Genomic DNA, 24,660 nt, shown 5'->3' on the forward strand with positions numbered 1-24,660 from the left:
GTTGAATCTCAGGATGTCAGTAAGGCAATTCTTTGCATTCTTATTTCTGCAGTGCCATTTCAAGTTCCCTGTCACATGGTGAGCCTAGTCATGGTCTGGCTGATAGAGTTATTAATTGCAGAGAGGTCCTTGAAGCATTCAACCTCCTTGTTCTTCAGGTCAGCTCTTTTCCTTATGCCTTGCAAACGCAGCAGTCCAGGATCAGCTCTAGCAATGAGGTACATTGGATACAATTTGACACTGTGGTAAGTGTTTAATTGTTAACTTTAACTGTGTATTTTAATGTGGACTTCACACCTAAAGGAATCAAGCAGATGTGTATTAAAGAAAATTGTTAGAAGGGAGCTCTTTCTCTCCTGGAATTTGTTCTCTTAGGCTCCAGATACATAGCCCTGGGATGCTGATGGCAGAGGTAGCATTGACATTTAGGCCCAGGAACTACATGTCCAGTCATGTAGTATGAGAAATTACTTTCTATGCTCTAGTCAGACAAAGCTATATGGACATTCCATAAAGCTCTGGAGCTGGCTTTCCATTTTCAAGCAGTCTGACTTTTGACTGTAAGTTACATGTCGCATGGCCTGTCAAATCTCTTCATTACTTCTCTGGTACTAATAAAAGTTGTGTGCTAGGTTAACAAGTTACGGTGTAGTAGATGCTGTCATTGTGCAGAGAAGAGGTGGGAAAGGTCTGTTTGACATTCTGCTCCATTAGCGTTTTTCACCATTTCAGCCAGCTGATTCTGAGGACGTTTTGACTAAACCAGCTTTAAAAATATCCTTTTCTCCATTGGTGTCTATAAAGTGTCTTGAAGTGGTAGCTGTAAAAAGTAGTTAAACAGAATAGTGGAAATGAGGGACTGAATGAATATTCAAAGTTTGCTTTTTGGTTGATTGTTAACATAAACCAGTGTGGTGACCTGTAAAATGGTCTAGACAATTTTTTGTTTCTCAAAAGTAGAAACTCAGCCTCTTTCAGTCTTCTGATGAAAAAAATAATCCACAAAAAAGGGGAGGCTGTATGTGTTTAATTACATTACTAGTGTTTGTTTACTGGTGATGTAAATGCACTGGAGACCGTGCTGTGCTTCCAGCAAAGGCCTCATGAAATTTGAGGCAGCAAATATTCTTCCATTCTGATTGCTGTCTGCAGACATACATTCCAGCAAAGAAATTATTAGTTTCTGATTGCAATTAGAGATGTGTAGAATCTGACAATCAATATGAATTTTGGAAATTAATAATCCTTCTGTTTTCAGGTTCTGTTTTAAATAGAAATGAGATAACAGTAGATATAAAGTCAGAGATAGGGAGTCAGAAAATAATTAGCAGGATTCTAGAAACCCCCTGAAAACACGTGTAGGAGATATATTAAAAAATTTGCAAGGACATACGTCTGTCATTTCTAGCTCTAGACAAATAGTAAGTTAAGTAAAAAATGATTTACATTTTATTGTATTCTTTGAAACAAACAAATAGCATCACTGAGGGAGAATGAATGAAAAGAAAGGATACTTTGCTTTGGAAGATACTTTCCACTTATTTTTTAAATGGCAAAAGAAATTAAATTTGGATCCAATTTTCTTTATGTTTTTGCTATCTCTGTATGGAACAGGATGACGCATCAAGTGAAGACAAGCTGTACTTTGGTTTGAATGAATACAGCAAATCCCTCCAATGGGGAGTCACAAGTCCCCTTTTGAGATGTGATGAAACCTTTGAAAAAATGGTCAACACACTTTTAGAAAGGTAAATTTGGAAAACATGGAAGCTTGGGATTCTGCTTAACTGGGATCTTAAGGATGCAGATATATTTATGAGCCCCATCACAGGGGGATGAAAACATGGTGACCTTTCATGTTGATTTTGGAATCTGTGAAGTATATGCAATTTTTATTTTTGTAACAAATTTAGTGGTGTAGAAGAAGGAGGGGATATCCTTCATTTGTACATAGTAGAGATTAGGCGCATTCAGCGGCAGTCCAGGCTCAGCTATGCTGCTCTCTTTTTTTGGCTCAGCCCCCCCTAAGCTAAGGAGGTACCAGAGGTTTAATAACATCACCACTTCTGGTGTCTCTCTTGCTGAGACTGCCAACAGTCTTGTCAGTGGTGGCCCAGGTGAGTGATGTCATTTCAAAAGCATCATTTTTGTTATTTCATTCATTGACTATGGTTATTTCATTCATTGACTATGGTTTTGGGTCCTGCAGCTCAGAGCCTGAAAGTGGCTTGTTAGTACCCTGCAGCTGCTTGAACAAGCTGCTTTCATAGCAAATACCCATGATATCATTAAATATGCACATTACAGGAATGAAAGCAATACTGTCGTTTCCAGCAATGTGGAGTTAATCATATGAGCAGGACAGATCCCTTATAACAGTTCAAGCTATGGTTTTCATTGGATTGTTCTGTCTTCAGTACCGTTTTTTCCTATTTTCTTTAAGTCAATATAATAATTGTAAATGTATCTATATTTACTAAATAAAATACAATATCAAGTGTGTTAAATTAGCAACATAAATGAATAAAGTACATCATTAATCATTAATATTTATTATATACAAATATGTAAGTAATGAATGTTATAAATAATAATAAGGTGAGTTAATCTTTAAATGTCAGTTCTTTAGGCTTTTCATAGTCTTTCTGGTCAAGTCCAATGAAAGAGATAGTGGTCACCATTGCTCTCTTTCTGTTCTTAAAATGTGGATGGGGAAAAGGATGAAGGAGGATTAATGCATGTGCAAATACTACCCTAACAGGAGGTTAGGATAAGACTAGAAACTGATGGGAGATGAACCTTTACCTTGGAGCCAGGATATGCTTTTGCATCACAGTTTATCAATTCAGCCTCTATTTTCAAGAAACTGAGTTATTCCATCTGGATGGGTGGCCCATACAAGCTTGCAAGCCTGAAAACAGTGCAGATATTTTGATATTAGAAGAAAGGTTCCATTTGGTTTAGTAGCAAAAGTGCAGTGGGTACTTTTATGGAAGGAGGAGTAAAAAGTGTTTTAAAAAATTTATTGATTTAATGACTGGCTTATGGTATACACAGCGAGCTACTGTACCTACTCTTTAAGGACAGACACAAAATTTTATTCGAGTGGATCCCATATCATCTATTAAATTACTCAAGAAAGAGACCAGAGAAGTTTGGAACTTGTAGTTGTTTTAGTCATTTGGACTTCTGTGGTGCAAGACTCAAGGCATAATAGCGTAGTTTTTTTCTGTATTATGGTGTTGAGTGAACTGGTGGGGAATGTCTAGAAATGGAGTGCTTTTTTGCTTGAATAGGTTTTAAATTCTTTTTTCCTTAGCATTTTACTTTGTGAGCTCATATCTGTTGTCACTGCATGTAGCTGTTATAAGAGAAAAAGAAACATTGGCTATGTAAGTTAAAAGGCAAAATGGCAGTTCAAATTTGGCTCAGAGCCAGCAATCCCTATTGGTAAGTCTAACTTTCTGGTGGGAAGTTAAGAGATCTGAAATTATGAAGTACTTCTCCTGCAAACGACTTGAAACAGCAATGGTCCTCCAAGTTCATAGAAGAAAAAACTTGTGGACAGCAAAGCAATTATTAGCCTGTGCTCTTGGAGTGAACCAGATCTGAGATGATCCTTGTGTCCATCAGGTTAAAGATCTTTAGCTTATATTTTGGCCCAGATGAGGGTAACACAAGTTTATAAATCCTGCTACTTGAGCACAGGACTTGGCTCTTCATCTTCTGCATTTGGACCATGTCGTATTAATTTAGATTTTAAGTTAGATTTTGTGCAAAATTATTGTCCATGAAAATTGAAGGCTTCATTCTTTGAGCACTACTGGAAAAATTAGGCACTCCTTTACCACACAGTCCTGGTTTTTGGCTAATTTTCAGACATTACTGTGATTTGCACGTGCTAACGCAGAACTGTATCTCCTCAAAGGTACCCCCGGCTGCACAGCATGGTGATTCGCTGCTACCTTCTCATTCAGCAGTATTCCCAGGCTCTGATGGCTCTCACCACCATGGCCTCACTAAGAGATCACAGCACACCCGAAACGCTCAGCATAATGGATGACCTTATCACTTCTCCAGGAAAGGATAAGAATGGCTGCGGCCACATGCTTGTCATTAGGGTGCCGTCTGTGCAGCTAGCCATGCTGGCCAAGGAGAGGTTACAAGAAGTAAGAGACAAGTTAGGTCTGCAGTATCGTTTTGAGATCCTCCTTGGGAACCCTGCCTCAGAGCTTACTGTTGCGAAACACTTTGTGACACGGTTGAAGGTTAGAAGAAACTAAATATTTCTTTGTATGCCCATTGTAGTCATCTGACTGTCGTACACACTTTGTGTCCATTCTCACATGTTTTTAGGTTAATTATTTTATAGGAAAAGGTGCATGTTCTGTATCTGTCTCCATGGAATTTTACTGTTCTTTTGATGACCATAAACGATTTAGAAACTTGGAAGAAAATTGAGTTGTTACTGGCCCATGAAGTCAAACACTGGATGTTTTCTCTCTTGTTAAAGTTGAATAACAGCATGAGTCAGATAGGTTTCATCTCTGAATCTCAGAAAGCAGAGGACAGACCTCCTTAGACAAACTAATTCTTTCCACCAACTTATCTGTCTGTCTAGTGTATCTCTTGTCTGCTCTGTCCATCCATCTTCTGCCCTTCTGATAACGGGTAAAGTATTCTGTTTGTCATAGACTTCTTTTCTTAAACCACTGCATGCTGAAAGCCTCTCTGCACAACATATACGCACCAAGCTAAGCTTTTGCATGGATTTATAAGAGCATGGTTCAACTAGCCAAACCCACTTCCTGAATTAACCTCACTACATTAAACAAAGGGAAATGGATTTGCCTGCCTTAGGTACCACCTTAAAGGAATTCTGTTTGTCTGTCCTGATCCTTGCTCTAAACCTCACAGAGATGTTCATTTTCTGTTTCTACTGTGAGTTATCAGCATATTCAAAACCACACAAAAAAGGAATGAATTTTGTGAGCCTTTCGTAAAGAGCTCACCTACAACCAAAAGCAGAGAAAATGTCCTTTAAAGAACCTACCACCTCTGCTCCTCAAACCTTGCCTGCAGCAGGAGAAGGAAGAGCGGAAAGTAGTAGTTGTGGAGGAGAAAACAAGATGTGAGATAGCAGCTCTGTGCTGCTGGGTTTTTTGACTAGGCATTAACTCCAGCCTTAAATCATTCTGGACTGGGAGTCCTGTGAGAGCCTCTTTATGGCACTTTGCCGTAAACGGTTGCAGCCCTTACACATTGCTGGAGCAGCCTGTGAGGCCTTTAGTGCAGATCAGGATTGAGTGTGAAGCTGTTGCAGGTGAACATCCATGTAGCCACTGATTTGGAACAGAGGAATTTAATCAGATAGAGAATGAAAAAAATTCAAAATAAGAATTCTTATTCCTCTCCCCCACAATGTAAGATGCTTTTTTTGAGTAAACAAAGATGCAGTATTCTGGACTTGTTTCTTTCCTTGCAGGTGACTATCAAAAACCCACTCAATTCTGAAACGTGCATATGAAGGGAGTGAGCAGAGGAATTCAGGTGCCCAAAGAGAAGCCTGTACTGTCTTTTTAGGTGTGTTATCCCAGTGGTGCTCCAGAATGATGAAGGTCACCTGTGAGTCTTGTACTGGGCTGCTGTACTTGCTAGTCTGGTGCCTGGGATAACACGGAGTATCTGAAATGCTGTGAGCCTATGTCTGAGTAACATAAAATTCATCAGCCGTGCTACCATTGAGTCTAGTTTATTGCAGACAATTTTGATTTAGTCTCAGTGCTGCTTGGCTTTTCTCCTGATGTTAGATGGAGGACTGGAGCTGGCGGACTAGAGCAAGTTGAGAACTGATCACTGCCTGCTTCCACTATGAGCACCCAGGCCCTTTTTTTTTGGTGGGGGGAGAGCAATATGAGGCTACCAAGTGCTTTCTAGTGAGGCTGAGGCTTGAAATGCTGGTCCCACCAATAACTGCTGTTGGTTTCAGGGAGAATGAGACTTCATCCTGACCTTTTTCGGGGTAGGGAGGGAAATCTTATAGCTGTTAGTGACCCCAGTTGAAAAGTTTGACTTAACTCTCCCCAAGAGGGCATTAGCAGTGTGTGTGGTGCTGCAGCAGGGCAGGGAGGGTGGGCAGCTGTCTCTGCAGTACTGGTAGCTGGACCATTCCCCTCTCTGTCAGAGAGAGGCCAGCCAGGCAGGTCAGTCCTCTCCATCAGGGAACCAAGCTTCAAGGGAGATGGTACACCCAGAGATACAGAATGAAAGAAGAGATGGAAAATAATTTAACTATTTTTCTGACCAGACATGCTGTCATGGCATACCCTTTAAGTGCAACAAGAATCAAACCACTTGGGAGGCAGTCAGAAATGAGGAGCCCAAAGGGCCGCAGCTCTCTGCTCCTCCTGAGTAAGATGGTCAAGAAATACATCTTCTGTATGCAAGTTTACAGGTCAAAGCCCCACACACTCAGGCTTCTTTTTAAGTCCTTAGGCTAACAGAAAGAAGATCAGCTTTCCATCTGTCTTCCCCTATTTCATTTTTTAGCCATGCACTTTTGCAGAAAATTCCATCACTGGAGAGGCAGGATAACACAGAACCAGACTAACCCTGCCGAGCCAGAAAATATCTCTCTGCTGCTGAGTCTGCTTTACTGAGCCAGCAGATGTTGTTAAATAGTTGGAGAAATAATTATTTTTGTGAACATTCAGGATGCTGAAATCACCAGGGGAAATAAGGACTGGGGAAAGAGAATAGAGTCATAGCAGAAAAGGGGACTATTACTTCAAATTGTGCTCTGCCTAAGCTAAGAAAAAAGTAATCACAGGGTTTTTTTGGTGGAAATTTTCAAAAGGTCAAATGGCATGCTGAGTCACTGGTTCACTAGTGAGTCCTCCTTTTCAGTCCCTGTCATCTGCCTGAGAAGATTACTCATAAAACATGGCCTTTCTGGGGAGGAGGAAGGGTAAGGAGAGAACAGGTCAAGGGTACAGGTTGAGACTAGAAGAACAAAGAGGGAATTCAAGATAGGGTGGTTCTTGCAAGGTGTGTTTTCCACAAAGCTTGCATAAGCCTTGTTGCTTTGTCAAGAGCGCTGTGTCTCATTGTCTTGCCCATCTGTGCTGAGAACAGTAATATATATATATATTCTTTTTAATGGGCAGTTTGAGAGTGGTTGGGCTTGCTGTCATGACTCAGCAAAGTAGATTCTGTGCCTCAGCTAGATAAGAGTCTTCTCCAGAACTGATTTTGTCCATTATTAATAAGAAAGAAGGAAAAACTTTTTCCAGCGGGGTGATGTGCTGTAGCTCAAATACTGATGATTATGTAAACATTAGGGCTTAATTTCCTTGTCTGGAGAGACCTTAATGTCTGATCAGCATAGAAATGTGAAGTATCTGTATTATATGGAAAGAGCTTCTCTGCTGATCTCTTCTCTTGGCTGGTCAGTGATCTAAGAGGCTGCGTTGTCAGTTTTCCTGGGGGTACCCATAATGTATTGACAGGAATGACTGGATATGAACCTGCATTTTTGCTTTTCAGCTTTATAATATAATTTCAGTGTTTGTAGAGATAAAATGGCTTGTTTCCTTTGTAAGTAAGAGCCTCTGAGTCTTTCAGCTTTACTTCCTTTTAAAAGTTGCTGTAGGGTGCTCACACCTGTCTTGATCAAATACTGCCTGTATCATCTGGAAGTCTGGGCACTGTGCAACACAGCAAGAAAGATGTTGTTGCTCAAGATAGAGCAACGTTTTTAGGAGGCTGCATCCAACACACAGAACACAGATGGGCTCAGCCAGGTTCAGTAAGCTCTGCAGAACCAAGGGGACTGAAGGGTGTAAGGACATGGGACTGGCACTACCAGCCTTTCCACTGTTAAGGGAAAATGGTAGAGTTTTGTGGTCTTGGGCCTTGGTAGATTGTAGGTAAGGAGTCCTTTCTTGTGGGATTACCTCCAGTGAAAGGGAATTTTTTTTCTGTTCATATAATCTTTCATTATATAGAATAATTAAGCAAATATTTGAGAATCATGGAACCATTTTCATACTCCACTTGAAGGTCTTCAGCTTTACATTAATTTCAAAGAACTTTTATCTGTACCAGCTTGAAATTGAAGGCATCAGCTGCATTTTTCTCTGACAGACCACACTAATACCACACCAGGTGTATGTTTCCAGCACTGAGTAACATATGCTATGCATCCTTTTTCTGTGCATTTAATGCTTGTCTAACACTTTGCTACCAGAAAGAATGCATGCCTGTACCTAAGGTCTCCTCCCCGTTGGCTGTTGGGTAAGCAAACTCTGTATACAAAGAAAAAGCAGGAACTGAAAAAAAGAACAGGTGAAGGATTAGAAGGTGTCATTTAAATGTGACTGGAAGTTTCTTTGTTCACAGGCTTGGAGGGGAAATGAGCAGGATGACTGGATCCCTCGAACCTATCAGGATTTGGAAGGTCTACCTTGCATTGTTATTCTAACTGGCAAGGACCCCCTAGGAGAAACTTTCCCCAGGTGCTGTTATTACTGCTGCAATGTGGTTGTTTTCTAACATGTTTAGATAAGTTGGGGGTGGATAAGTGGTTTGCTACCATCTGGCTAATTTTTCACCAAAAATAAAGTGTATTTTAGACTTTATTTGGGAACACTTTAAAATTTTGGAAAGTGTGGTTTGTGAAAAGTAAAGCTGTGTGGATCAGTGAATGTCTGTGCAAAGTACCAAGGAGCATAACTTATGTGCATAACTTTATATTTTAAGCATAACTTTATATTTTAAAATAATTTTATATTTACTGGCTATCGAAATTGTTCATGAATATTTAATAAGGAATTAAAGATAGGGAGTATTCTTCAAAGTCAGAGAAAACAAAAGTTTCTTTTTTCTTGGGTTGGGTTTTCTAGGTCGTTGAAATATTGTGACCTTCGACTAATTGATTCAAGCTACTTAACTAGGACTGCATTAGAGCAAGAAGTAGGCCTGGCATGCTGCTACGTCTCGAAGGAGGCGATTCGAGGGCCTATTGTAGCTCTTGACCTTAGTGAGAAGGAGCATGAGAAGGCTAACGGTAGCGAGAATGACTCTGATGAGCTGTTGATAGACTTGGACCGACCCCAGAGTAATAGCAGCGCTGTCACTGGAACCTCAGGTCAGTTATTCTGCTGTTGCTCTGAAAAACAAGTCTTCGTTCCTACATTACTGGAATTTGAGTGCAAACATTGAGATGTTTAGTCACATGTGGGTTGCTCAGCTGTATCCTGCTGCAAGCTAGGCAATGAAATGTTAGTAGCAGATTCTTTCCATGGTGAGCAATTTTTCTGTATACAGCTAAGAGGGGATGGTGTTTCAATGAGAGGATGGTATGCCATAGCTAAGGGTCCCTTGTGAATTTTATTTTTAAACTTATATTTCACATTTGTGCTAATTTCATCTGGTAGATCCTGAGATCTTAAAAATCAGAGTAGAAATGGATAGTATAAAGTTTTAGGAATAGAAAAATGCTCTGTAACTGCGGGGGTAGCTATGGATGATGATGGATATTTGCCTCCTTGCCGAGACCAACAGAATGGCTGGGTCTTGCCCTACCTCTTCAGGCATCAATGGAGCATCATCTTCTACCGGACCTTTCCTTCCTTGCATTCCTCAGGCACTTCTGGGTCCTTCCCCTTGTTTCCCTATGAGTTTGAGGCATTAAGACAGCTAAACTGAACCTTTGCCATACACCAGATCTTCCCATACACCAACTGAACCTGACTGGTATGGAGGAGGGAGCATAGCCCAGCTCTCACTAAAGTTGCAGTGAAAGGAATGCTCTGTTCCCCATAAGAAGGAGTGCCAAATCAATCTATGTATACAGTGGTGTCTTATACTTGAATTTCAGACAGTTGTACCATCAAATTCCAAATCCCAGATGGGAAATGGTAGTTAACATACGGAGCTTAGCAGTCATTTGGGTTAGGGACACTTGAGTTTGGACTCTGAACCCAAACAGAAGGGCTGTTGCCTCTCCAGCAAGAGGGACAGATGGGTGTCAATGATTTCTTTTTAAATGGTGAAACACTGACCTAAGCCACATGATGAGCTCGTGCAGCAGCACTCATTGAACAGAAGTATTTGAAGGTTAGGATTGTCCTGTAGATCAAATGAGTTAATGATTTCTTTACATTTTCTTATGTCAGCCAGTATCTGTTCATTGCCTGCTCTTTGTTTTCCCAGGTTCCCTGGCAGACAACGGCGTGAGCTCCTCGAGTGCTGCAGACAAGTGTCAGAAGCAAGCACCGTCGCTTAACTTTCAGACTGTGGCACACAGCTCAGTAGATGAGGGAACTTACCCCAGTTTCACAGCCGGAGAGACCCTGAAACAAGAATGTGACTCCCTGGGTAACCAGATGGCGAGCAGCACCACTTCAAAATTATCATCACTGCCTTCGGTCTCCCAGACGTTTCGGTGGCCTGCCCATTCGGCCAAAGACACCAAGGCCCTCCGTGTTGCGCTGCCACGCATCGTCATCCTGTCAAAAGCTGCCTACTGTCTCCTGAGCTCACAGAAAAGTGGAAATTTGCCTTCCTCCTCTTCCCTCCTGCCTCATGCTGATGTGTCTTGGCTGAGTTCTCTGAGGCCTCTGCTTCACAAGGACATGAACAGTGAAGAGCAGTCTCTCTACTACAGGCAGTGGACGACAGCCCGACAGCACCACGCGGACTTCAGCAATCAGGGTGAGGCGTCTGGCTCGAGGAGTTTTCACCCCAGGCGTCTGCTTTTGACAGGACCACCGCAAGTAAGAGAATAGTTCCTTCCTTTTGCCTTACTAGCAGGATGAGAGGACCGATGATGAGGACTTCAGATTGTACTGTAAAGGCGCCCTGCAAGGTTGCATGCAGTGATGTATTTTGAGGTCAAAAATGAGTCAAGTTTTAAGGTTAAGTCCATGCTGGAAGTGGTCAGAAGAGGAAAGGTGATTCTGTATGTCGTGTTTTAGCCTAGATGAAGTAAGCGTGGATGGCACTGGGCATAAAACTGCCATGAGCGTATTAGTAGAGAAGAAGTTATCACTGCCGATTTCCCTGCGTACAAAAGTGATACAGGCTGTGGGCCAGGTTTTGCTCACAAATCAATTTTCTAACACTATTAAGCATAATGGGGAATATTACATCTTGTTATGTTTTCAGACAGAGCTAGAATGGGGTAAACCCAAAGGTATTTATCTGAAGCACAACCTTCCTTCATATTAGTCTGAGTTGGGATTTGGATTTTTTTCCATCTCTGGCTCAGGTGGGAAAGACTGGCTCATACTTGCAGTTCCTAAGGATTCTTTTCCGCATGCTGATCCGGTTGCTGGAAGTAGATGTGTACGATGAGGAAGAGATTAATGCCCGTAAGTATTTAGTAGTCATTCTTAATATGCGTTACGAAGACCTCTGTTACATATTATTCAGCAGTGACAAATTTCTAGGGTCACGGAAAGACTACCTACCACTTGTCCTGTCCATTAGTGTGTAGCCAGACTTACTGTAGGTGTCTGCATATATTTAAATATAGATAAATAAAAACATAAATTTTATATTGGGCTTTGGTGAGAACTGTTAAATGTATTTTGGATTGATACATTTGGATAGCACTAAAATGAAAATGAACACACAACTGCAAATGGGCATCATCTGCCAATGTTATTTCTCCTTGTTAGTTTTTAAGCACTGACTGCTTTTAAGCAGACCAGACATTTAAGAACATTTTGTTTCTGGCCAAAACATCACTGTTATTTATGGCTGTTATTATTATTATTTATGTTTATTGTGTTTATTATTATTTATTATGTAAGTATAAGTTAGATACCAGTTTTCAGTAAGACAAATCTTATGCTGAGGAGAAAGGGGAGGGGGGGGCACCTCTTTGGATTTGCACTGATTTGTCAGATCTCAGAGGTACAGTAGCTGCTGTGGCAGGACTTCACCTTGAGACACACAAACCCTTTTAAAAATGAATTCTATTCAGGACTGTCTTTACATAACTGTGGTTTTGTAGTGAAGATAACTCCATGATGCATAAATCTCATGATCATTAGACTGGCATCCTGAAAATTTAGTTGTTGTCAAACCTTTGAAAAGACTAATTTGTACTTCTGATCTATTAAGTGGGGAAAAAAAAGTGTTTTCCTTTGACTTGGAGCTTTGGGGGCTGTTATTCTCTCATTATTTGAACTCAAGTACTCCAGAAACTTAAGATGAAACATCAGAATGTGAGAGAAGTTCTGCGTCATGCCATCTGGCCTGTTGTGATCACAGCAACGTGTCACACCCCTGCCAGGAATGCATGGAACTCCATCAGAAGAGCAGTTTGGTTTTGTTTGGGGTTTTTGGTTGGGGCTTTTTTGCTCCCACTACTTGTATTGGAATGCTTTTCCAGAGCCCTACTGCTCTGATCACTGAAACCATTATTTTGTTCTCTAACCCAAAGATGTTCCTGTCCCAATTATAAACATTCTCTTTGGGACCAAAAAAAATATGAATTTAAATTAAAATACTTTTTGTTTTCTTTGACATTTGCTTCTGTGGTGTAGTTAGGCAGCAACCTTAACCCCTTGCAGTCTTCATCTACGTAGCCTGGATTGTCTTATAAATGACAGGCTTTTTATTTTCCTTATCGGTTTAGTAGCTCTTGGCCTGCACATCTATTTTCAATTTATCCTTCTGTTACATGGGTGACCAGAACTGAATGAGGTATTTTGCAGGATGTTTAACCAATCCAGTGACAACAGCTCTGGTATTCCCCTGCCCCCACTGAAAGCCCCATAACTGACGAAACCTGGTCTTTTCCATTCTCGCACTTCACTGGCTTGTACTTGTGGGTTCCTCCGCAACTCAGTTGTTGCTAACTGAGGTGCTCCCAACCTGCTGCAGAAATGTTTGTTATTAGTCCTTGATTATACATATGACTCATATTTTTTCTGTTAAATATTATACAGTTTCTGTTGTTACAGTTTTCGAGGGCGTTGAATTCTTTCTGGATGATCTTTGATTCCTTCTCCGTAATGACAGCAACTCTTAGAGTGTGCCACCAGCAAACTTAAGCCAATTTTTTTGAGTTGGTGACATTAGTGAAAATACTAAACAGTATGCCCCTCTACTGATCTTTTAACTTCATTAGTAATCTCCATCTGCCTTAATGCTTACAATGTTACATGCGGTCATCTTCTGTTTAATCAACTTTTTCAATTTAGAGACCATTCACTGTCTCCGTTTTCTTCAGCTGTATTAATAATTTGTGATACAGTATCATATCAAATACTTCACTGAAGTCCAGAAGGATAAGATGGATTGCATTTCCTTTGTTCAGAGAAATAGATATATCGTAGCTGTATAATGAAAGTAACACAGGATTTCTTTGGTCAACCCACATTGCATTTTATTACATTTTTCATTTACTTCAATATCTTTATTTCCTTTGGTCTCCCCAAGTTTCAAATATTACCAAGATCAAAGTAATGGACCCAGACCTCCATAGATTACTGTGTCTCCTCTTAAATGGTGATAATATATGCGCTATGCTTGCATTGAAATCAGTCTCCTGCCTGATTTCACATGCCTGTTCTTTGAGAAAACTGGCAAGGAGATTGTTCTTTCTCTCTTTTTTTGAGTGCGTATCAAGCTTGTAGAGTTTTGTTTCTGTCTTGGTTTATAGTAAACCTTTTATTCCCTTGAAAACATAATCATCAAAGTAAAAAGAAAATGAAAAATTAATGTATATAGTTGAGGTGATACAGCAAAGAAAATTGTTATTTTTTTTAATGCACTTTTCTGAGGTCTACCTCAGCTTGACATTTGGCAAAGCTTACTCTACCTCACACTTGTTGACATTTAAGGCAAAACTTCATTCACTGGTGAGGTTTTTCCATTCCTCATGGACTTTGTTCTTAGTGTCCTTTTTGATGTAGTCCCTCTGAAGCCCCTTCCTCCTGGTGTTTTTATTTTGCTTAGTACGCTGGTTACTGGTTGTTCAGCAACTGCAATTCCACGAGTTCCAAGTCTCATTCAGAGGCAGGTCCCTAGTTTTCTCAGGCCATCTGACTTAGAGCGAGCTTTCTCAGGATTTGTCTGTATGGACAAACTAATAGACCTCACCTGACGGGCGGCATATGTTAATTTGAGCATGACATGGTGCTAGTGAGATTAATGGCCTCTAAAGTGATGCTGGCTCACATCCTATTGGGTCAGTCTGGGTAGGGTGAGCATGTGCTTGCCTGTAGACCCAACCTTTGTTTCACCTGAATTTGCTCTTCTAAAATCAGTAACCTCAGTTACACACCTACTTTTGTGTGTGCTTCCGTCTCATTTTAAACTGATTTGACTCATTGTTCAAGCTGCAGTCCAAGGTTGTTTTCTTTGGCCAGTGCTTTCTAATGTTCCAATTGCTTACGCTTGATTTTTTGCTTTAGACTTAAGTCTGTTGGATCAAAGCAAAGAAGTTCCAGTTGATCCTTGCTGGCCATAGCCCATTCTCTAACAGGAATGTATCTTCTATTGCCTTTATCATGTACCACCAGCTACTAGTTCATAAATTCATACAGCCTCTTCCTCCTTTTATCTTTCTGCCTTTGGATACTTTTACTTCTCATTTACCCAGTACTCCTCATTCCACCACAGCGAGACTCAATACTACACCTGTATCTTCTGCACAGATAGGACCATTCATTTTAGCATTTTATGCTTAAACCAGAGTGAATTAAACCTCAGCAGAATGATACCTATGAAGCTCCTTTGCCTGCATGCAGTTTCCAAGGAATTGCCATTTCTTTGAAATGGCTTTGTGTGGATTATAATTTCAATTTTGTTAATATTTGTGATGTTCAAAGATGTCTCTGTGTGTGTGTGTGTGTGTGTGTGTACCTGCGTGAGTTCCTGTACCATTGTAAATCTGCAAACATCACATAAACACCATTCAGTGGGTATCTGATAACTGCTTACCTGAAGTGTGTTGTTTCAGATCATACAGAAAACAGTGAAATTACTCAGTCTAGCAATGACCACTGGCCAGACATTGAGATCTTCAGCAAAATGTCTTTTGACCTGAGTGTACATGACCCCAAGTACAGAACTATAAGTCCCGTATACACGGAACAACTCTCAAGAGTGAAACAAGGTAAGTAAAATGTAAAGTTTTTTAGGAATACTTTCCTACAAAGAATTGATTTTTATTAGTTTGTTCAAATACATGAATTCACAAGAGTCTTTAATCTCCAAAATTATATGGAACAAAACAACTTGTGTGTTCTTTACAACTGTTAGTGGGATCACAATCTCTGTTTTTTTAACACACAAAATTTCTGTTATTTCTTTTCTTTGTGCACAGAAGCAAGCAAAGAAACAAAATCAGAGGAACCTAAGAAAAGGGAGACTGTGTCCATGATGTTGACTAAATATGCAGCTTACAATACGTTCCATCACTGTGAGCAGTGCCATCAGTATATGGACCTTAATCCTGCCGCACAGGTTGGTGTCGAGGTTCAAGGGTAAACCATATTCTTGGTTTTTCTGTGGGCTCTCCAGGCGTACTGCTCTGGTCTCAGGACTCATGCTTTCACCTTTCCTGAGATGGAATTGTTTAATTCTTCCATTCTCAGGGGAGATATTGAGCCACAGACCCTGGACCATCAACTGTGTCTGCAGCATTCTGCACGAGCAGTTCTTCTGCCCAGCTGCCTCTGACAAAGGGTGAATATTGTGACTAGTTGTCTCAAGCCAAAGCATTATTCAGCCTGCCCAGAGGGTTCACAGTATCTCATGGGAGAGGACTGTAAAATTAAGAGAGATGCTTGTCTTACCTAAATGCCAGTCATCCACACCTGTGGTGCAAGACTGGAAGGCCTGCGTCTTCCTCCCTTTGTATGTAACTGTGCTTGATTCTCATGCAGTAGCTTATGAGTCACTGAACAAAAATGATCATTTTTAACTGTTCAATTAAAAAACTTTTGATCTCTAAAACAAACACTTATGCTTACAGGAGACTGGCAGGTAAGATTATTCCTGGTTAGTAGCTCAGACATTATTTCTTAACCACCACCAACAGATTACTTGGAAGTTTCTTATCTCAAATTGTTCTTTCCTTGCTTGCTAATCTTTTCCAACAGCTCGCTCTTAAGCTAACACAGCGTAGACACACTGACCTGGAAATGTACAATGTCAGTTACTATGGAGCAGCACCAGCAGGTCTGATTTAAACCTCATGCTTCATTAAGTACGTTGACACAGGCAAACCCAAAGGACATCTGTTGTTCCCTCCACTCGTCTTTGTGCATGTGGTCAAACAGAACAACTAGTAATAAATATAATTATCTACTTGTATGTGCAAGTGTGAGTTGTGTATATATAATTACGATAATTGAACTCAGAGAAATTACACATCCAAAGGGGAGTCATTGGATAGCAGGCATTATGAAGGGCGAGAGATTCTTCAATGCTTTAAAAGAACCTAAATAAAGCCCCTTTCATTTTTCATCTTTACTTAGGCTAATTATTTCAATTCTGTAGTTAAGGTTATAGAAGGATGACTGCTAAGAGTAAGTGATTTGACCTTGTAGTGAGACAGGTGCTTCTGCAGAGTGAAATCTTATCAGATACGTAGGCGCTTTGTATACACTTACATGGTTCAGTGAAGCACTGTGCAAACTTAAGCTCACCCAAATTCTTCACAGCCTTGTTAATGGTGTGGTCTGCCTTGGTTACCTCGCTGCTTAGAAGAGTATTGCCACAAGAAAAATACCGTACTAATGCAGCCATGCTGCTGCTGAGGTGTCTGAATGGCAGCACATTCTGCTGTGGAGGCCACACCCACATGCTACACTGCTCATTGGATCTTTTGGGAAAATTATGTGGATGGTTTGTTTCCTAGCATATATATTTTTCACTTCTCCTTGTAAATATTAATAAATAACTTCAACTTCCAGTCTGGCCAAAGATAATTAATGGTACTGAAAGCTGATTCTTTTAATAGCAAGGCCAGTTACATGCCTAAGTAATGTGGCTTATGGTAGAGGAAAATGAGAATGTAATAGAGTTAACTTCAGTTATTGAAAGAGAATGTTTTGGATGTTCTTCTCTGGTGGCTTCCAGTATTGTGACTGTAAGAGCAGGTTGCCATATACTCCTTGTGTATTACCTGATTGCAAATCTTTTTTTTTTTTGTATACAGATATCTGATTCCACTCTGCATGCATTCACATTTTCGTCCTCGATGCTAGGAGAAGAGGTTCAACTGCATTTTATAATCCCCAAGTCCAAAGAGAACCATTTTGTCTTCAGCAAGCAGGGGAAACATCTAGAAAGCATGCGTCTCCCACTCGTTTCTGACAAGGTGTGTGTGCTGCTCTTAGCCATCTGCTGGCTATGTATGCTGAATGCAATCAACCTGACATACATTTGCAAATTTCTGGTGGTTGGCTGAGGGGGTGTTCTGTTTTCTTTGTTTTAAAGTCCTTTGCATAATTCTTGCCTGACTGTCCTTAGAACTGGAGGGTTTGAGGACAATCATCCCTTTTTGCATTCCTAGTGTCCAGTTCATATGTGTTGCAATGATCAATAATCTTAAAATCCAGTGTAAACAATAAATAAATAAAAATCCATATCAAGAATGACCTGCTTTTTACTTAATGTTGCCAAAATATCTCCTGTTCCAGCAGAATTTGAATGCAGTCAAGAGTCCTATCTTCACTCCATCGAGTGGACGTCACGAACATGGCCTCTTGAACCTCTACCATGCCATGGAAGGCATCAGCCACCTTCACCTTCTTGTAGTCAAGGAGTATGAAATGCCGCTCTACCGTAAATACTGGCCCAACCACATCATGCTTGTCCTGCCGGGCATGTTCAACAATGCTGGCGTTGGTAAGAAACACCATCAAAGCATTGCCTTGAAGATATCCAAATCCGTGTTGGACAATGTGGATCATGTTGTTGAAGGAAACATTGCAGCAGCTCCTCACATTCGTGCTGTGATAATAACAGCAATATCTGTGCTAAATACAATGGTGTGTAAGAACTGCTGTTAGGGATGTGGAATGTATGTTTGTATCGATTGCTGCCTTCTCAATTTAAAATCTGATGTTTTGTAGGCCATATTCACTCATTTTACTCAGCCTTGCTGTGTGAATGTTCATTCTAGACATTTTACACACGATTTTTCAAATTGCAAGTTTTTCAGTTAGCTGAAGCTAAATATTAACTACAGCTGAACACTGGGAGCTTGAACTTTGGACTTCATTTTCATGGTTGCTGAGTTTTTCCTGCAGGAGGTTTTAAGTAGCTTCAGTTTTAGAATTCAGCCCCTTCTGGGTTCAAGTACTTTATTAATCCCTACAAAATCATGTTCTGCAGAGTCTCTTAAAAGGTCCAGTCTTTTTGGTATCAGCCTTTTAGATTTACTCACACTAAAAAAGGGACATTCGGATTTCTTTTTAAACTAAGATGTTATGAGCACTAAGTTCATAAAGGGTAAAGATTGCAGATGTTCATGTAGCCTTTCTCTCAGCAAAGAGAGCGATAAAGTCTAATAAAGATCTCCGTATGTCTTCTTTATGGTGTTTTCTCAGGTGCTGCCAGGTTTCTTATTAAGGAACTTTCCTACCACAATCTAGAACTGGAACGAAACCGCTTGGAGGAACTGGGAGTCAAGCGCCAGTGCGTGTGGCCATTCATCGTGGTCATGGATGACTCCTGCGTCTTGTGGAACATGCACAGTGTCCACGAACAGTCGAGGTAAGTAACCACCCAGCGCTGGGGTCCCTGCACTGATCCAGCACAGACAGCAGCACATCTGCGACTTAGGCTCATCTCTAGCATCCAACGGGATATGAAAGCCCAGACAGCTAGAAAAGTTGGGCAGCTGGAGCTGCTGGTAAGTACTCAAAATATTGCTAAGCAAAAGCAGCTTTTGGCAGGGCCTCACATAGGTCGTTATTCACTCAGTTATTATTCAGATAGCCCAGGAACTGTATGCTTGGACATTAGATATATTGCCTAAAATGCAAAAAATCAGCTCTTTCACTCAGAGCAGTAGGAAAGCTGTAGATTTGTCTTGTTGACTACCAACATCCAACCTCTGCCGTTGAACACTTCCACCTGGCTCTACCCTTATATCCGTGTCTCACATTTAGGACCATTAACAAACCTCTGCTTATGCTTGTTCTTTGCCTAAAGCCACTCTTGCTCTTAGTGACTATTTGAGTGATTTCGTAATACGTTGTTTCCCTGATCTGTTTTGATTCAATTTGTGTTTCTCAATGAAAACAGTTTTTCTCACAGGTGGTTCTGTCTCACAGGACAGAACAAGGGGAAACGGCTTTAAACTCCAACAGGGGAGGTTTAGACTGGACCTTAGGAAAAAATTTTTCACAGAAAGAGTGGTCAGACAGTGGAATAGGCTGCCCAGGGAGGGGGTGGAGTTACCATCCCTGGATGTGTTTAAGGGTTGTTTAGATGAGATGCTGGGGGATATGGTGTAGGGGAGAACTTTGTAGAGTAGGGATGATGGTTGGACTCGATGATCCAAAGGGTCTTTTCCAACCTGAATGATTCTATGATTCTATTTTGGGAACTGTAGCTTTTTAGAAAGCATTAAGCTCTTGCTCTTCTCAGTGCTTATGCTGTCCATTATGGAGAAAATAGCCTTCCAGAAATGGTGTGTAAGGTGATTCCTTTTCTCTTTCTAAATTGCTGTGTAAAACCTTATTCTGCTGAAAGGCCCATTTTCTTATGATGACTAAATTGATGGGATGTGATTAGTTGACTGTTGTTTAAAAAGTCTCCATTTATGTATATATTTTTACAGCATCTAATGTAAACACTCTCAATTGTTAATGGAATTTCTTGGTCATTTGCATACACACATATGTATATTTATGCAGTGTACGTTATATAAAAATAGTAAGACACTTTTGTATGTTGTGTATGATCATGTTTTGCAGCCAGTCCTTGGAGCCTGGGGGTTCCAGCAAGAATGTGTCTCTGAAGAGTGTCCTCCAACACATTGAAGCCACCCCCAAAATTGTTCATTATGCAATCCTGGGTGTTCAGAAATGGAACAGCAAGCTGAATGCCAGAAAAGCAAAGGCTCCGTTCTCCAGGTGCCACGTGCGTGATTTTATACTGCTCAACATAGACCTGACTCAGAATGTGCAATATGATCTAAACAGGTAGGCAATATGTATATATGTGGTAAAATAATATGCTGGCATGATAAGAATCTTGTCACCATATTTCTAAATGCTGTCAAGATAAACAGAAAGATCCTGTTTAAGGTAACAAGCGCACAATCACAAAAATAAAGCACAGAGTGATGTATGTCACATTTGAATGAATAAGGCATCAAAATTAAACTCACCATCAGCCAAAAGAACAGGGAGAGACAGACCGCAGGGCAAGGGCAAGGGAGGGCTACAGAGGACTGAAAAGGCAGGGGGAAAAGAAGAAACATCAGGAAAAAAAAGTAACCAGGAGACCAAAGTTAGAAAAAAGAAGCCAAAATGACAGCAGTCATGGAAAGAGTGAGGAGCTCCCAGAGCGGCCCTGTAAGAGGCTCCTGCCTGACCAAGAACAAGAGTATAGGAAATGGTTGAGCCATTTCTGTGTCAAATGCTATGAGAAGGGATTCCTTGTATTTCCTTCAGCATCAGCTATCCTCCCTGTTGTCACTTGGGTTTGCAATAAAAACAGATGAATAAACTTTCTACTGTTTCCTTCCTTTTTTTCCCCTCCTCACCTAACTCCATCCTAAAGCACTTGCAATAAAGCACTGTTGTCATGGGGCTTTACCTCTAGTTTTCATCACAGACTGAAGCAATATCCAATTCCCACCCTCCCCAGCCAAGTGAGTTTAGAATAAACCCTGTCTTTGCTAGCCACAGACTGGCCCTTGGGCATCTCATCCTGGTCTCCTGCTGCTGTTTTCAGAGATCCTGTATATTTGAGTGAGGAATTGTAGCCTGTCAGTGCAAGGCAGGGTCTGGTGTGGCTTGCAGAGCTCTTGATTTCACATTCTCTGGCTGGTTGAGTCATGAGATGGGAATCAGCCCGCAGAAGTGAGCAATTCCATCATAAATAGTGCAGGATATACGTTACTTCTGAGATGGTTTGTCTCCCATAGCCAAATATTTGTCAAAGCCACATTTATCCTGATTCCAGTTCATAAAAAAATGTCATATAGAACTGGCTTGTTCAGAAATGAAGGCTGGTCACTGCAGAGTTTCAGTTCTAAAATATGTATGAAAAAGAACCAAAAAGAAGAAAAAAAGACAGAAGGGTGGGGAGGAAATGATTGATGCCAGTACATGACGAGGATGAGAGGGCTATCCAGACTTGGTATGGGGAAGAAGCATACGGACGCACTGGAAAGTGAAGATTTCTTTGGTTTTAAGATGACCAGAGGTTGCTTTCCTACACTGGGAGCACATTGAAGGAATGAGTCCTCGGAGCTGTGTAGAGAATTTGTATAGGCGCCATATCAGATGGTCTCCAGAAATCTCTGCTGAGCCCGTTCCAGTGCATTTCAGCAGTGGGGGTGGGAATGCTTGCTCATACGTGGCAGCCACACAGCTGTTTTAGTGATCTTGTGTTTAATGTCCAGGTATTTCTGTGAAGATGTAGATTTTAATCTGCGGACGAACAGCAGCGGCCTGCTCATCTGCCGCTTCAACAACTTCAGTGTCATGAAGAAACATATTCAGGTTGGAGGACAAAAGGACTTTGTCGTTAAGCCAAAAATCATGGTGAGTGTGGATGTATGCTCTGTCATGCATAAAAGCTAAAATCAGGACCTGTTTCCTCTAGAAATACTGAATTCTCAGATTTATTTTGACATCTTACATTCATGGCCCACTCTGTGTGAGGGCTATCACATCAGAAATAGAAAATAATAAATATTTTGCTAATTATAAATTACTAACAAACCTCCTCCTAATCTATTAGAAGATGGACTGGGATTGGAAAGAGTTTGGTCTAGCTATTCAGTAGTATTGCTAACAGAGGAAGAATTTGCAGACATACACTCTGATCAAAAGCAGGCATGTTGTACTTGGACCCAGTTTTGGTAATTTTAGCATATCCACTAGTTTCCAGTGTTTGCTGGTTTGTGATGACTTTCAGTCCTTGCACTTGCTGACAAAAAGAGACCTGAGGAAAGGCATTTTTTAAAAAAAAAATCACCCCTGTATTTCAGATTTAACTGACCAAACCCTGGATTTGAGTATTTTGGGGGGGTCATTTTCTGAATTTTCCTTTTCTTGTGGGTGCAGTGGAATCTGTTGTGATGGACTGGCCTATGAGAAAACTCCATAGAAAACATTTTCTGTGGGTGACTCCACCAAGGATGTAATTTCCTATACTGTCCAGGAGTAAGGCAGGATGAAGGGCATTGTGACAATTTGAACTCCCTGGTCTACGTCCCTTCTTTAGGCAACCAGATATTCACAGAGTACTTGGCAACCACAGAACAAGTAATTAATTTATTTCTGTGCTGTGGTGCTATGTCAAAATCAAGTGGGGATTTTTGATTCTTTCTCCCAGCCTTCTCTCCCTTCCTGCCCTGTCATGGTGATCCCTTCCCCAGCTAGAAGAACTCCTGCAGAGAAGATTCCCTGAGTAGCTGGGTTAAAAGGGGCTCCCCTTGGTTTCATTGCAGGTTTCAGACAGCCTGGCACCAATATTGCCTCTTCAGTACGTCTGTGCCCCTGACAGTGAGCATACATTGTTGGCAGCCCCATCTCAGTTCCTCCTGGAGAAATTCCTTCAACATGCGACGTACAAACTCTTCCCACAGGCCATTCATAACTTCAAGAACCCGGTATTGGCCATTGACTGCTACCTGAACATCGGGCTCGAGGTACAAACTATTTGCAGGGATAATGGGGATGAGTAAATGCAAACCTTTACTTCAACATCTTTCTTGTGTTGAAAACCCCTTCTTTTATGAATCCTCAGCATCAAGGACAGTGTTTGAAAACTTTGGTCTCAAACAGCGACACTCTGCTGTTGGAACTAAAGAACCAACTCCACTGGAAGAGCTGGTGGTGAAGCCTCCTAGCTGGCAAGACCAGACGTTTGTGATGGATTGATGTGATTTGCAAAGGAATTGGGCATGTCTGTCTGAAATAATATTTCATATGAAGCAAAGACCCAAAAGTGATGCCATTCTTGACAGAACAGGGTGTGCTGCATAGTCTGTACAAAAACTACCACCAAATTTTTTAGATCGCTGTCCTGTTATACAGCTTTTTATGATCTGTGTTTGATTTGTCCTTGCAACAAACATGTTTTGGCTGAGAGAGTCTCTGATAGGACCCTCTTCTGGTGTCTTGCTTCACTGATGGACAAAGCTCATCCTTTGTAATGCAGCTCTCCTTTTAGATGTTTTTTATGAATGTGGGTTTCTAGGGAAACTTTTGCAAGTATGTCTTAGATGTCTCTAGGTAGGGAAATCAGATTTTTTTACCCCATTGGTCAGTTTGAACTGGGTCTGAAGTAGGGTGAAAGTCTAACAAGGGTTTTGTTCTGACATTTTATGGAGGTCAGTGGCAAGACAGAGAAGAAACCCTTTGATACAGAACAGCCATCACGGCACTGAAACACAGGAGAGCCCCAATGCTGGGAACCACTTAGTTGATGCTTGCAGTCAGCAAGAGAAGACGTGCACCAGCGCAAAGGAGTTCAGGCTTCAGCAGTTTCAGTACTCATGGAGTTGCTTACTGTATTTGACAAATGTATCCTTATTAGAACCACCCATATAATCTTAACAGTTGTTATAAGCAGGTAATTCACAGAGAAGCAGAAAATCAAACTGAATTACAGAAGGACCTGAAATAACGTATTGCAGACTTGGTGACCAAATCTGAATCTAGAAGTTTGTCCCATGTGTTATTTTCTAGGGGAAGTTTGCTCAGTACTGCATTCTTCTTGGATTCTATTTTTACCAGCAGGAGCTGACTTGCCTGTTGTCACTAAGTTATATTCTCCACTTAAAGTCATACCTAGACATTTCCTAATGCAGAAGTGCTTCCTTTCTTCTCCCCTTCCGTTTCAGGTGGCTATATGCTATATTAGCTCCCGCCCGCACTCAGTCAATGTCAACTGCGAAGGGGTGTTCTTCAGCGGACTTCTGCTCTATCTCTGCGACTCCTTCGTTGGTGCAGACCTCCTCAAGCGGTTCAGGTTTCTGAAAGGTAATCTCACTGCTCTGCTGGGCATCCCGGGTGCTTTCCTGCCAAGTAACATCATGGAGGAAAAGGGAAAGGTAGAGGAATAATGAGCTTCATTAAACAGCTCCGTTATTTTCACAGTTAGTGCTGCCATTGTTTTCAAAAGAAATAGATGGAGTGTTTCTTTTGGGATTTGTAAAACTTCCATTCCTGTTGGTAATAAGTGCAAGTAATTGAACCTTTGCTAAGCTGTGGTAAATTATACTCATTAAATTATTTTAAAGTGACATCAAATGGAAATAGGTGCAGAAAAACAAGAATACATGGAAATCGTGCAGTCAGCAACTTGAGGGTTTACTTACTGAGCAACTTACTGATGAAGATGAGGAATTCTGCTCAAGTAATCCGTCTATAATGGCAATAAATATTCAGTCTTGTAGATCAGGGCAGCTCTTAGCTGCCGGATAAACTTTATAAACCT

The 24,660-nt window shown here is 40.9% G+C and overlaps 1 protein-coding gene across 2 annotated transcripts in view; it reads left to right on the forward strand.

The window, feature by feature from the left end:
• Positions 1-24,660, forward strand: part of GREB1L (GREB1 like retinoic acid receptor coactivator) — a 145,666-nt gene that overhangs the window by 117,098 nt on the left and 3,908 nt on the right. For both annotated transcript variants that reach the window (XM_074879220.1, XM_074879213.1), the window contains 16 exons: positions 53-245; positions 1,615-1,748; positions 3,929-4,268; positions 8,401-8,516; positions 8,904-9,148; positions 10,216-10,778; positions 11,273-11,375; positions 14,981-15,136; positions 15,347-15,486; positions 17,186-17,347; positions 17,670-17,877; positions 18,582-18,747; positions 19,956-20,183; positions 21,614-21,755; positions 22,667-22,867; positions 24,065-24,203. In XM_074879220.1, coding sequence (XP_074735321.1) covers positions 53-245; positions 1,615-1,748; positions 3,929-4,268; positions 8,401-8,516; positions 8,904-9,148; positions 10,216-10,778; positions 11,273-11,375; positions 14,981-15,136; positions 15,347-15,486; positions 17,186-17,347; positions 17,670-17,877; positions 18,582-18,747; positions 19,956-20,183; positions 21,614-21,755; positions 22,667-22,867; positions 24,065-24,203 — 3,236 coding nt within the window. The remainder of the gene's footprint in view (positions 1-52; positions 246-1,614; positions 1,749-3,928; positions 4,269-8,400; positions 8,517-8,903; positions 9,149-10,215; positions 10,779-11,272; positions 11,376-14,980; positions 15,137-15,346; positions 15,487-17,185; positions 17,348-17,669; positions 17,878-18,581; positions 18,748-19,955; positions 20,184-21,613; positions 21,756-22,666; positions 22,868-24,064; positions 24,204-24,660) is intronic.

The sequence above is a fragment of the Strix uralensis genome, chromosome 1 (genome assembly GCF_047716275.1).
Source record: "Strix uralensis isolate ZFMK-TIS-50842 chromosome 1, bStrUra1, whole genome shotgun sequence".
Classification (NCBI taxonomy): domain Eukaryota; kingdom Metazoa; phylum Chordata; class Aves; order Strigiformes; family Strigidae; genus Strix; species Strix uralensis.